This window comes from Chlamydotis macqueenii, chromosome 7, assembly GCF_036417535.1.
Source record: "Chlamydotis macqueenii isolate bChlMac1 chromosome 7, bChlMac1.mat, whole genome shotgun sequence".
Taxonomy (NCBI): Eukaryota; Metazoa; Chordata; class Aves; order Otidiformes; family Otididae; genus Chlamydotis; species Chlamydotis macqueenii.
The window spans coordinates 22229368-22242796 of record NC_141562.1 but is presented as its reverse complement, the minus strand read 5'-3'; the positions used below and the strand labels follow the sequence as shown (position 1 = coordinate 22242796).

Here is a 13429-nt window from a genome sequence, read left to right as displayed (position 1 = left end):
ACAGAATAAAAGCATCAGTAGGGATTGCTGTTTTGATTTCATTCTTCTGCTACTTTTATAGCTTAAGCAGTCCATAACTGTGCTGGCACAGCTTAGTTAAGATCCAACTGGGGCAGATGTCACCAGGGTGTTCCACGTGCAGTACCCAGGAATCCTGCTTGACGTCTTTTCTGCTAGTGCTGGGCAGAGCCCTTAGGTGAGGCGAGGAAGGGCTAGGTCAGTTCCAGGGCTCCGTGGGTTTGTGTTATTTAGTTCTCACTAAACCTCCAAAAGGCAGCCGTGTTTCAAAAAGCTTATTAGGATATCTCAGCAGCAGATAAAAGAAATGATGTGATAGTGGATAAAGTTCTTATAATCTCATAGAAAACTCCCACGGTTCTCCACAAAACTCACATAATTGCTTTGTCATTTATGCCTGTTAGAGTTTCTGAAAAGCTGCCCTGAGGAGTCGGAGACAGCACTTGCAGGCAGGGAGATGGGAACTGAACACCGAACTATCCCTCACTGGGCACACAGACCCAGACCAGTGGCTCATCGCAGTACTTTACTAAGTACCCATCAGGTTTGTATCTCGGGCTGCGATGAAGCACTGGCTTGTTCCTGGCATTTATAATGACAAAAACTGTCTGCCTACATTCTGGATGAGGATGAGAATATTCCTCCTTTGAAAAGAGTAATCCAGGAAAACTCTCTGTGGAGAGTGGTGACTATGCAGGAGAAGGTGGCTCCCTCTCCATGCTTATGGGATTACAGAAACCAGATAAATGCCATTCTAGCTGGTGCTGCAGTTTAATTTGCAATGGTCTAACTGCCCAAGTTCACTAAAGTTTTTTCTTACAGACTTTACAGTCAGGGAAGATACTAGAAGAGGTCCTTACTGCTCTACTGTTGGTTGCAAGCTGGCAATGTGCTGGAGAAAGAACAGCTGGTTCTGAGCACAGTAGTGCACAGGCCAGGCTTCATCTGTACTTGAAAGGGCTGCATAAAACATTGACCTGTCACATTTATGCAGCTACTTAATTTTCCAATCTAGGGCAGCGTGACTGCAAATTGCATTTGCCTACTGGTTAGTCTGGGCAGCTGCAACTGCTCTGAGATTTTGGAATTGCTCTCCTTACCCAGAGAAGAGAGTTGTATTTTACAAGAAGAACTTGGAAGCTCTCAAGCTGAGACAAGCCTGGCAGTTCAACCGGGAGCAAACAGAACACTTTCTGTACCTTGGTATAAACAAACACTGCCCTTGGATGTTCCTTTCCAAAGCCAGACATGGGGAGGCGCAGAGGGAGTTGTTGCAGAGTCACTTTGAAACTCTCTACTGCGCAGTATTTGGCATTATGGCACTTAAAATTTTTGCTTTGAGTTTCATAGTGGCAGTATTATAAAATAAACACATACTCTGCATATTTTAACAAAGTATATAAACAAATAGCCAGAAATCATAAGAACTCACTACATTTTGTTCTGCGTTTGTACTATGGATTTAATGTTTTGGCTCTGGTTTTCTTCACTGAAGACTCAAGTTAGCCAGCTGCCTCTGCCGTCGCTGACTGCAGCAGTAACTCACCTCTGTAACTAGCGGTAACTCGGTAGCCACGAGGTAACTAGCAACTGCCAAGTTAGGCCTTTTTGTGGGTGCGTGTGCTCTGCAAGCCTGCCTCATGCTCGCTGGCCAGGGGACGTGCCGGGTCTTCCTCCTAGAGACCTGCGAGACTGCCATCCCGGGATGCTGGTGAGAGGCAGAACCTCCAGTGCTGTCGTTCACGAAAACGTCTCTGGGGAAGGACGGCTCTAACTTGGTGATTCATGGAACAGTGCCCTGTAAAAGCTGCCTTGGAGTACAGAGGAGTGTAAGTTTATTGGGAAAGTGGCAGCTGCCAGGTTTACTTGCACCTCCCTCTCTAAATTAAACCAAACTCTTAGGGATAGGGAAGTGCATCAGGCAAAATAACTTCTGAGTTAAGGGTGTCTGTTTGGGAAATTTGGGAAATTTTGCTGGCCTGACTCTCCCCTTTGTGGGACATGCAGCTGCCATTGCATCTCCACAGAGGAAAGATTTAGTAAAGCTTTCAATATAGACTTTGTAGAGGACTATGCTGATAGGGGCTTTAATAAAAGTAGTTACTATCTAGTGCAGCAAGCACTTCTTTTCTTAGTTTACAGCAAGAGGAGTTCAGACAATGTAAATCTTTATAAATAATTAATCCTGATCTCAACACAAACTTTTAAATTTATTTTCCCTCTTTTTTAGCAATTGATATAACACTTCTAATTTTTAGTTAAGAATAATTTGTGAAATAATTCTGGTCCTATTAATCAAATGCTAGCTCCCAGATAATGAAATACTGATGGCCTCTGGTGGGTTATCATGGACTATAAAATGTGCTAAATCAGAGACAAGGAAAGCTTAAAATAGCTTTTATGAGGTAGCTTGAGGGAAAGCTTGAAATAGTTCCTGTGAAATAGCTTGTATTTACCATTTAGTACTCATTTTGCTAACGTTATAGATTACATTTCCCCTTGTTAAGAATAAACACTGATTAATTTCTGCAGCTAAAAGATTAGTGTGAGCACAAATCTCTTCTTTGAACAGAAATTCCTATTTTAATTCTTGATATCAGCTCAACTTGCTCAAGAGGGAAGAATGTTAGCATTTGACATTTATTCTGATGCTTTTTCTCTGCACACGTCGATGGGTAAGGAGAAGGGGCCGCTCTGTATTTCTTTGCACCAGCTCCCCTTTCCAATTCCCCTGCCCAAAGACAACAGCAGCATTGGCTTTTTAAGGCAGACATACCACGAGAGGGTGGTTAAACGATTTTTGTGCCCCACTAACAATCCTTGCAAGGCTTTTCATAGGCACGCAGAAGGACTAAATAGCCCACCAGGTTCCCGTTTTGACCTCTGTGGATGCGGCTGGTGCAGGCGGCTGCCATGGTGATTAGCTGGTAACGGGCCCGCTGAGGGGACGCCGAGCTGTTCAAACCGGTGCGGAGACTGGACCGGGAGGACTCCAAACTGTGACACACAGACACGGAGAAGCTGTAATAAAAGCTCCGTTATCGCGGTGCAGAACCTGCCTGTGAGCAGGCTGAGGAGCCGACACCATGAAGCATCAGTCCCATGCAGAGTTAACAGTTAGATACTTTTTTATTTCAGGCGCTCAGATGACGCAACAGTGCCCCTAAAATAACTTTGTCTCATCGTTCTCCCGAGTTTTATTTTATTTCCCCGCAAGCGCACCGCCTCACGCAGCCGCCCAGCGACTCTGCCGCCCCGCCCCGCCGGCACCGGCCGCGCCTACCGGTCACCCGGCGCCCCCAGCCCCGCTCGTCTCTCCGGCGCGATGCGAGCTCCCCCTCCCGAGGCACCGCCGCCTCGCTCCTCCCCGCCGGGCCCAGGCCCCTCGCCTGGGCAGAGCTGTCTGCCGCCCGCCCCCTCTCCCTCTCAGGGGGCCACCGCGGGCTGAGGGGACTCCGGGGACGAACCGGCCAGGCGCTGCCGCCTGCCCCGGGAGGGGCATTTGGCTCCCTCCGGGCTTTCAGGCAGGTACCCGCCGCGGGAGCGGGAGTACCCACCCGGCTGTTTCCGGCCGGGGCTCTGACTCGGGGGGGTGTAAGCCGCGACCGGGTACAACTTCCCCCCGCTGCGGGTGCGAGGCGCTGCGGGGCGGGGGCAAGGAGGGAGCGGGGGCGGGGGCGGGAGCCGGGCGGCGTTGGGCGGTGGCACCGCATGCGCAGGAGGCCAGGTGCCTGCCGGCTTCTGAAGAGCCGGTAGCATCGCGGGCACACCGGCGTCCTCATGGTGCTGTGTCAGGGCGGCGAGGCCGCTGCTCTTCCGGCGGCAGGCGGGAAGGAGCCAGAGGCACCTTTGAGCCAGGAGGACGGAGCGGGGACGGGGCAGCCTTGCCTGTGCCCAGCGCCCGGCGCGGAGGCTGCGGGCTCCGAAGAGCGCCGGGTGTGTGGCTGCTGCTCGGGCGCGTGCTGGCCGCGCTGCTGCAGGGCACCCGGTGAGGAGAGGGAGCCTGGCAAAGGGAGGGGGTGGGGGGACGCAGCGCTCTCCTGGCTGGGCTGCCCGCCCTCGGGGTGACATTGCCGGCGGGACGGAGGAAGAGGAAGCGGTCCCGAGGGTACCGGGGCTCGCCACAGGCGGCAGCGGGGCGCGGAGTGAGCGACCGCAGGGAGCGCCCGGCGCCCGCTGCCCGCGGCCGACGGGGCTGCAGCCTCGGCGCCGCCGAGCCGTGCCCCTGGGCTCACACCTGGGTTCCCTGCGGGCGTGTTGGGCCTCGCCCCGTTCATCCCCCTCGGTTTGACCGGTCCCTGGCGATGGGGAAGGCAAGTGAGGCGGCAGGCACGATCTCCCCCTCCTCGTGCTGGTGCCCCGGGCTCGGGCCGGGCCCCCGGTGCTCCCCCGGGCGCTGGGGGCCGCTCACTGCCATCCCCGGGGGCTCGGCCTCTTCTGCGGGTAGACCTGTGAGAGCTTCGGTGGGGATCCCCTCGGGAAAACAGCACTGCCTGCTCTCAGCGTGTCAAAGACAGACCTGACGGTTTGGGTGAGTGGCGGTGCCTTCCGGCAGTGTGAACCCCTGGCACTGTAAATACGTTCAGGAGGGGCACGAGTGCTGTTCAGCAAGTCCATGTCCTTGCAGCTATGACTTCCTCGGTAGTTCTTCCCTTGCTTTAGCGTGGCTCTACTCTTTATTCTGTTTTAATCCGTGCATCGCATTTTCGTCATTTTGAATTTTTAAAGCCACAAACGTACTGCAAAATATGCAACATGTGTTTGTAAGTTTGATGTGGCTTCCTTTTAAAACATAAATCCCATCTTAAAATAGTTTTTGAAGTTGTTATCTGAAGTACTTTAGCATGTGTATTTTTTTAAACAACTTCACTGAAAATGTGTTTCTGATTAAATAAGGACTATAATTGACTTTTCAGCAGAAAATGGATAAAATGGCAATCTTTGTTAGCTAGTGAGTTGTGGAGAGGCCAAGAGAGATAGTGTTCTTAACCAGTGAAATTCACATTAGTATTACTTCTGAGGCAGAGTTTGGGGAAGAAACCTAGTATTTGAAATCCTAAGAAACTTGTTCTTACTCACAAAAAAAAAAAAAAGACTTTTATTTTGGTAGTGTATCTAGCAAAATGTTAGTTCAATGGCAGAACTTTATGAATCATGCCTAGATCTTGTCTGCATGACCATGGTTAGTTCATACATGGGCTGTTGTGCTCCTGGCGTTTTTGTGAAGTCTGTGAGAGAGAGCTGCTGTTCTTCTGCTTCCTATGGTGTGAAGAACGGATCACCCTTGTCTGGCTTTCCTGAAGGTGTGGAGAATCGTCTTCTCACTGATCACCTTCCCTGTAGCCAGTACTTTTCTGCCTCTGCTACTGTTTTCAAGATGCGTGTTATGTGAGAAGTGTCATTTTCTTCACTGTATGCATTTTGTGAGTATAAAACCTGTGTGCAAGAAAGCGCGGCATTAAAATGCAAACAAAAAGAATGTACACAGAAAATTGTGTGCAGTGGGAAGCATATGACTAGGACTTAAAACAGGAATGGAAGATTGTTTGAAAGCCTTGCTTGGGGAGATGGCCAGGGAATAAAACTGGAAAACCAAATCTCAAATCTGTAGCTACTCAGAAAACGAGACTTGGGTACTATTTGAAACTTTTTTTTTTAATTTTCAGATTGCTACACTTTTCTAAAAAAGCATGAGTACTTGAGTATTTTCATGGCATTGGGATAGTGTTTGGAGGCTCAATATTTTGTGGGGTGGAAATGTTATCTTAACCTAACTTCTCCTTAGAAAGTATTTTGAAAGAAGCACTCTTCAGAATGGCAATTCTTGTTTTTGGTGGAAGAACTTGTACCATTTTATTTTTAAAAGGAAATAAAACACTTTCTCATTGCACTGAGTACATGCTTTGGCAATATGAGATGTTGATGGTTTAAATTCTAGTATTACAAGACACTGTTTCTGATAGGCTTGGTATCTTGGGTAGCTTACAAAAATGAGTTCCTTCAAATCCAAAGATTAGTTCTGGGTAGAAGATCCTTTCAACTTACTTTGTTTTAATTTGATTGATTTTCCATTTCAACACTTCCATTATTTAGATTGGCTTTGTTCTGTAGTAATCAGAGAAGCTATCATGCCTGAAATGGGAGTTAATAGTTCTGTTTGTGCAGTGTTCATCCATAAGCCAGCCTGGGTTTGGATTTCCCATTCCAGTTATAGGCCAGTGACTCCTCTTGCTTTAATATTAGAAATGTTGATTTTGTAGTTTTGTTGCATGACTATGTGGATTAGGACATCACATAGTTCATGAACACTTTTTCAAATCCACTCTGTTTCATAGTTGGTAGATGTCCTGGTCCAGTGTTGGTTGGTGGTAGTTTTTATAGTCACTTTTATGTAAGTGGCTGTTGCTAAATAGAAATATTTCTAGTAGAAACTGTCATTTTGAACTGTGGAGTGGCTGGATTCCTTGAAAAGCAGGCCTTTAAATTCTGGTTGCAGCTGTAAGGCCTGGGTCTCTAAAGCTGTTAAAGCCAGAACCGATGCTCTACACAGTGTGTCAGCCCACAGTCTCAGCTCTTGGGGAGTAAGCAGTTTCTCAGCCTTGAGTGCTGTTCTCAGGGAGGATCAAAGTGGTTTGTGACAAGTTTTGTTCATTTTTTTTGTTTTGTTTTAAATACATACCCAAAACAAAGCAAAAAAAACCCAAAACCACCCAACCTTCAAAACCATACTTAGTTGCTAAGCAACTCGCAGAAGTGCCCTGCTGATTATGTTTTAGAGGCTGCATAAGGCTCACAGGCTCTGACACTAATGTGAGACGAGGCACCCTTTTATCAAAACACTGCCTGAGGGACATGGGGTTCTCACTTTTATCTTTAGAGGGTGTTGCAGAAGACAGGGTAACGCCCAATGTTTTACGCAGACAGAAATAAAAGAGATAGGTAACATCCAACTCTCTTTTTATGAGTTCTCTTTTATGAGTTCTCTTTTCCATGGTGTTCACCTTTAGGTTCAGTGGGAGACTGTTCCTCTTACACAGCAAAGCAGTAACAAAAAAGGCTGCTTTCTTTGGAGACGATGTTGAGGTCAGCAACAGATCACCCTCCTTGCTGTTTGCTTTTTTATAGTTGAGGGTGGAGAAGGTGAGTGGAACGAGGACGAGTATGTCCGTGAAGAGGGCCTGAGGCGATGGGGAAGCTTGAATAGAAACCATTAGGCTTGGGAAACTACTTCAGGAAGAGAAAGTCTGATAAGTAGGCATAAATTAAGGTGAAAGTTATGTGATAGTTATCAGTAATTTAAGCAGGCCTACCATGTTTTATAATTAGTCACTTACATTTCTTCTGCTTAAAAATGTATATTTGATGTTGTTTATTTGAAGAAAATACTTGGATTCTTACAACAAGAATAAAATGTTACGTAAAACTTCTTTAGGTCTCGGTAAAATTTAGGGTGATTTAGCTGCAAAATAAACATGAGGTATAATAAAAGTCAGGTACTGTACACGATTTGAATGTGTGTGTGTTTGTAAGAAAGGAAATTAAGTTGTTGCTTAGGAGCCTTAATTGACTTACTCAGTCTGATGATTCCCAGGTAGTAAGTCTCAGTGTTTCAGAATCTGACCACAAACCATTTTGCAGTATTTATTGGTCCGTGAGCGGTGGTCAGAATCATGCAACTAGTCCTGTGGTGAATCACGCAAACTAGTCTGATGCCTCCAGGAAGTAAAGCCTGCTGAGTCATGTAGAACTGTGAGAAGCTTTGTATCGAAAGTGTTGGAGTTCATCTCTTATCTCCTGTTTAAGAAAAAATGGAGAGCAGAGGTGGTCAGTGAAACATGCTTTCGAGGTAGGTGTGGTACACACATGTAGTATTTGCGTTTGTTTCTTTTGCTTTCCCTGTCCTCTACCACCTGAGTGGCTGCAAATGTATGGAGCGCTGCAGCATGTAGAGCTGCCTGACCTGAGAAAACTTCTAATGGATCATTATTAACTGGAGTTTATCTGTTGCAGGAACAAAGAAGAAAGCTGCCTGTCCAGGACTTGGTCTGTTTTATACCGTACTGTCTGCCTTCCTTTTCTCAGTGGCCTCTTTATTTCTTAAAAAAATAGAAGATGTACATTCAGTGGAAGTGAGCGCATTTCGATGTGTTTTCCAAATGGCGTTTGTTCTTCCTGGTTTAATATACTACAAGTAAGTGTAGCAAATGTTTAAATTCAAAGTTATTTCTTAAAAATAGATCTAGAGTTATCACTCACAAATCAAATTGCAATATTATTTTAATTCAATCTTCAATTGCATAACTGCATTGTTTTGAATTAGTTGATGGTTTCTTAATACAATTCCAAAAACTGAAAATTTTTCACTCCTTGAGTTGCAGAGCTTTCTACAGGGACTATATTAAATATATTAATCTTCCATGAAGTGGTGTTCTTGAAAAATATAAGGTAATTTACAGATACTCTAGAGTTATTTTGCAAGCAAAAAATTAATAGCTAGAAGAACAGGTTCCAAACTCTGAATGTGATTGGGAGTGGTGATGGGAATAAATTCATCTGTGATCAGACTGTTAAAAATATTTTTACATTTGAGATAAGTCCCTCATCTAGAAAGGTGTGCGCAATCTAGAAGGGTGTGTACGCTTAACTGTGATTGTTTGTTGTTTATGAAATAAGCAAGCCAGTGACATTAATGTGATATTTCTGTTTTTCAGAACAGGGTTTTTGGGACCAAAAGGTAAAAGAATTTTTCTTTTCTTCCGAGGATTCCTTGGTTCTAGCGCAATGATTCTTCTCTACTACGCTTTCCAAGTCATGCCACTAGCTGATGCCACTGTTATAACTTTTAGCAGTCCTGTTTTTACATCGTTGCTGGCATGGATCTTTCTCAAAGAGAAATATAGTGTTTGGGATTTTCTGTTTACCCTCTTCGCAATCACTGGAGTGGTTCTTATTGCCAGACCACCATTTCTGTTTGGGTCAAACGTTACAGGGATTGAAGGAAGTTACACAGATCACCTCAAAGGAACTATCGCAGCAGTTACAAGCACAGTATCTGCAGCTTCGACTTTTGTTATACTGAGGAAGGTGGGAAAATCTGTGCACTATTTTTTGTCAATTTGGTATTATGCAGTCATTGGTTTAATTGGATGTGTTGTAGCTTTGTTTGTTATGAATGAATGGCGTTTACCATACTGTGGTAAAGATAGGGTTTTTCTAATATTAATAGGCTTGTTGGGGTTAGGGGGTCAGATATTTCTCACAAAAGCATTACAGATAGAGAAAGCTGGACCTGTAGCCATAATGAAAACAATGGATGTGGTGTTTGCTTTTATTTTACAAATTCTTTTTCTCAATCATCTACCAACTTGGTGGACTGTGGGTGGTGCTCTTTGCGTAGTAGCTAGTAGTTCTGGAACTGCCATTCGTAAGTGGCGACAAAGCTTGAAAAAAGCTAAACAAAATGAAATCTAACAATACAGACACTAATTAATTAGAGAAACAAGCAATCTTGACATATATATACAATATTTATTTTTATTTATTTTAAATATCCAATTTACCAAATTGTAGTACCAAGTTATATAAAAAAAAAAAAGTTGATTTTTTTAAAAACAAAACCAAAATTGAAGATGTTTTAACAACTGATGAGGTACATGCTTTTCTTTTCTTTCTCATATTTAGGCATGCAAATATGAGAAGTAGTAAGATATTTCAAATTTGCTTGCTTCTTATCAAAAGTGGACAATAGTTTTGGGGCTTTTATGTGTCTAAGATTCCTGATTCTCCACTTCTTAGACACTTTCTCTATTCTTCTCAGCAGTGGAAATCAGTCTCCTAGGCTTATTTAATACTGTTCTGGGCTTGATTACCAGAAGGATTGCAGTACAAAAAAGTTAGAAGGGAACGAAGAGTTATAATCCTATAAACAGGATTTTATAGAACAGATAAAGCTTGAACATTTACAAGCTAATTTTTTTTTTTAAACACAAAAGAGATGCCAAATGGGGATTTATTTTTAATTGGAATTCTAAAAGAACAAAGGACACTTAATTTTTCCAAGTAATATCAAGGGGAAATTAACTTGTGAAAATTATCCATCAGCTTCACTTTCCTTTAAAAAAAAAAATTAAATTTTTGCACTTCATTTGCAGACATAATGAAACAACCTAATCCCTTTGTTTTAATGTGATTTTTCCCGGTAAAGATGTCTTTAGTTGCTGCAGTCTCAGTGATGAGAGACAACAGTTAATTGTATACCACTTGTAAATTAGCCATTCCTTGTGGTATGGGATGTTACGCTGTAGCTGCACTTTTCTTTATTCTATGCAAATAATTATATTTTTTTAGGTATTTAATATAGGTTATTTTAAATGCTGCTTATGACCCTTTCATTTAAATTATTTTGTACAAAAGTTTTTTTTGAGACCCAGTTTAAATTGTCTTGGCCTTCATAAAGTTAGGCTAATGTTTTATTGTAAATCCTCCATTTTTCTAGGAATTTACAAGAGTGCAGAGTAATGGCAGTTTCACAGAAAATATGAGTTGGCCAAGGTTATAGCAGGGATTCTACAGAACAGACTTGAGGAGAGCTTGGTGAAAGGGTGGAGCTGTGCATATGCATCTCATGAGAGGAAGGCACCCACACTACATGGGGCGGTGCTAGCAGGCAGCTTCAGCCCCATTTCTCCAGCTGGCCCTCTTAAATCTGCGCTTAGTCACTTCTCTTACACGCCTTCTCACTTTTATCGACTTTATCTTGATAGCAACAAATACTAAGGAAAAAGGCTTGTGTTATTGACCTTGGAATCTGTCATGTTTGCGGAGGAATATGTTTAGTATCAGGTAGGGGGACTTCTGCAAATGGAGTTTTATGTACTTTTGGGTCTTGTCTGAATAGTGCTTAAAGAAAATTTTAACTTGGATCTTTATTTGGTCCTTTATATCATAAGGTGATTTTCAGTTATTTGCTCACTCCAGTGTTTTTGTAAAGAAGAATGCTGTGTTCTGTAGACTTGATAGTTTTTCTTTCAAAATCACTGAAGGTGGCAGATATTCTATTATTTTGATTTACAGATGTCTAGTCACATCTCTTCTTTTCCCAGTAAGCATTGCACCTTGGCAGGGCAGATCTAGGGGACTTGAGCCCCGAAGGACTGGAATGTATATTGTACTTTGGGATGCTTCTGGATGTTAGGAGCCATCTATGTGCAAGATTCTGTATGTAAACCAGCACCCTGAATCCATATCTGTTTATGGATGTGAGCAGATTCCACTTGAGTGATAATCAGTCCTTGCTTGTAGCTGCCCACTTGCTGCTTCTCCTGAAGGTTCAGCTACTGCTGACAAGGTCAGGAATAGTATGAAACTGATTCACATCTCTTTAAAGCCTGATATAGTAATAAAACTCTAGTTTGGCACCCATTTCACTTAATACTTGAAATTGTAAATGGGAATTGTTTCTGCTGCTGCTCAGCCTTCACTGACATTGAGCAGCAGCTTTCAGGGGAGGAAAGGAAAATAGACTGCACTTTTTAATGCTTCACTTCATATTTAGAATCATAGCATCACAGAATAGTGTGGGTTGGAAGGGACCTTTAAAGGTCATCTAGTCCAGCCCCTCTGCAAGGAGCAGGGACATCTCCAAGCAGATCAGGTGGCTCGGAGCCAGGTTTGAACATTTCCAGGGATGGGGCATGCATGAGTTTAAATTGACACTTAGCAAGGTGTGGTTCCAAAGCAGTTCAGATTGATGTAAACTTGGGTTGTCAGCTAGTCCTGGTCCTTCCCGTTGGCTCAATGCTCATGGTTATGTGGTGAGCTGGCCCTGGGAGCTGATCAAGCTATGTAACTTTTTTGTAAGGTTGTTGGAGAGGGCAAAAACAGAGTAGCCTGAACTTGATGACAGTGTGAAAACAGAAGGAAGAGGAATTAGATAACAGTTTAAATTACAGTGTATGAATACTGCCTTGTCAGTACGGAGTAAAAATAATGTGGAAGCTTATATGGGAAGATCTTTAGGTTTAGGGAAAATATTGTTTACACTTAGTAGAGAAGAACAGACTACTGAAGAAAGGACTGTTTTCTTGCCCTTAACACGTAAGTAAGCGCAGAAGATAAGCTGACCTGAAATCAACAACCTGATATAGTGATTGGTAATTTTTCTCTCAAGTTCTTGCAGAAACTCTTTCAATGTATTTCCATACCTGTAGTGCCAGAAAACCCAGATGGTTTGGTTTATTCTGCCCAAACCTATAAGGTTTCTTTATGGCTCCATCTACTTATTTTCTTTTGCTGTTCTTAAACCTTCCTAAATATTTAAGTTGTTAAAATAATAATCTAAACCAGATCCTATGTTGAATAATATTGTCCCTTTTTTGAACACTATTTTGATCCATCTTTCAGAGAATTGTTTAACTGATGTGAGAATGAAGGACTTGATTAGGGCCTCTCTAGTCATAAAGCGTAACAAGCTAGCTTCTATAACTGACATTTCCAGATGATTTTGGGAATGGAAGACACTTAAGCTTTAAGTTTATTAAGCCACTTCAATTTAAAAATTGTTCTTCCTTTCAAATGTATCTTGGAACACTAAATTTTAGTTGGAAGCCTTGAAGAAAATGAAATTTTCCATACAGAAGTATGGATATCATAACATTTATTTTTTTTAATTGAAAATATTCCTTACAATTCCTGTTAAGGTGGTCAAACTTTTTTTTTTTCTTCCAGAGCTTAACAGTTTGAGAATCTGAAATTAAACTGGCTGAGCCTTGATTCTTTCAGATGCTAATTCTTCCTTTTTTTCTTTGTCTTTTTTTTTTTGTTGTTTTGTTTTCTTACCTTGGATAAGTTCTTACTTCTGAAAGATTTTTTTTTTTGTTTTTGTTTTTTAAGTTTCAATAAAGCAGGTTTCTCAGGGTCAAATGTTATTTTTCTAAGCTTTGAGTCACAAATATATTATTAATGTTCATTGCCTATAGTGTCCTCTTGTGATCTTTATAGTACTTTAAGTCGAATAAATGTACTTTTCTAACAGAAAGTCCTTCCTTTGTAGTATGATGATGGAATGTTGTTGCATTGCCATTGCTATGCCATAAAGTTTTTTCAATGTATTAATTCAATGTACTGATTTCAGTGGATCCTGAATAGAAAGAGTAATAATTAATTATTGGTCACAAGCATGTTATGTTCTTTACTATGCAAAACTCTGTAGTCATCCATTGTTTTCAGTGGGACTTTATAGCCTTAAAGCCTTATGTACCCAACTCTTCTATATAAAACTGATGGCTGAAAAAGCTATGTACTGTCGCTGTGCAGCAGCCAATTTCCTTCAGATTAAGTTGGTTGTCAAAGTATGCTGTAAAAGCTCTCTAAATACATCTACACTAAGAATTTGACAAGCTCACTGTGTAGA

The 13429-nt window shown here is 42.5% G+C and overlaps 1 protein-coding gene across 1 annotated transcript; it reads left to right on the top strand.

Annotated features, from left to right (window-relative positions):
- Nucleotides 1-3793: 3793 nt before the first annotated feature.
- On the top strand, nucleotides 3794-12127 carry SLC35G1 (solute carrier family 35 member G1). The gene is made up of 3 exons (XM_086752562.1): nucleotides 3794-4006; nucleotides 8029-8209; nucleotides 8730-12127. The coding sequence occupies exons 1-3, from the start codon at nucleotides 3799-3801 to the stop codon at nucleotides 9487-9489; spliced, it is 1149 nt and encodes a 382-aa protein (XP_086608688.1). The 5' UTR covers nucleotides 3794-3798; the 3' UTR covers nucleotides 9490-12127.
- The last annotated feature ends 1302 nt before the right edge of the window (nucleotides 12128-13429 follow it).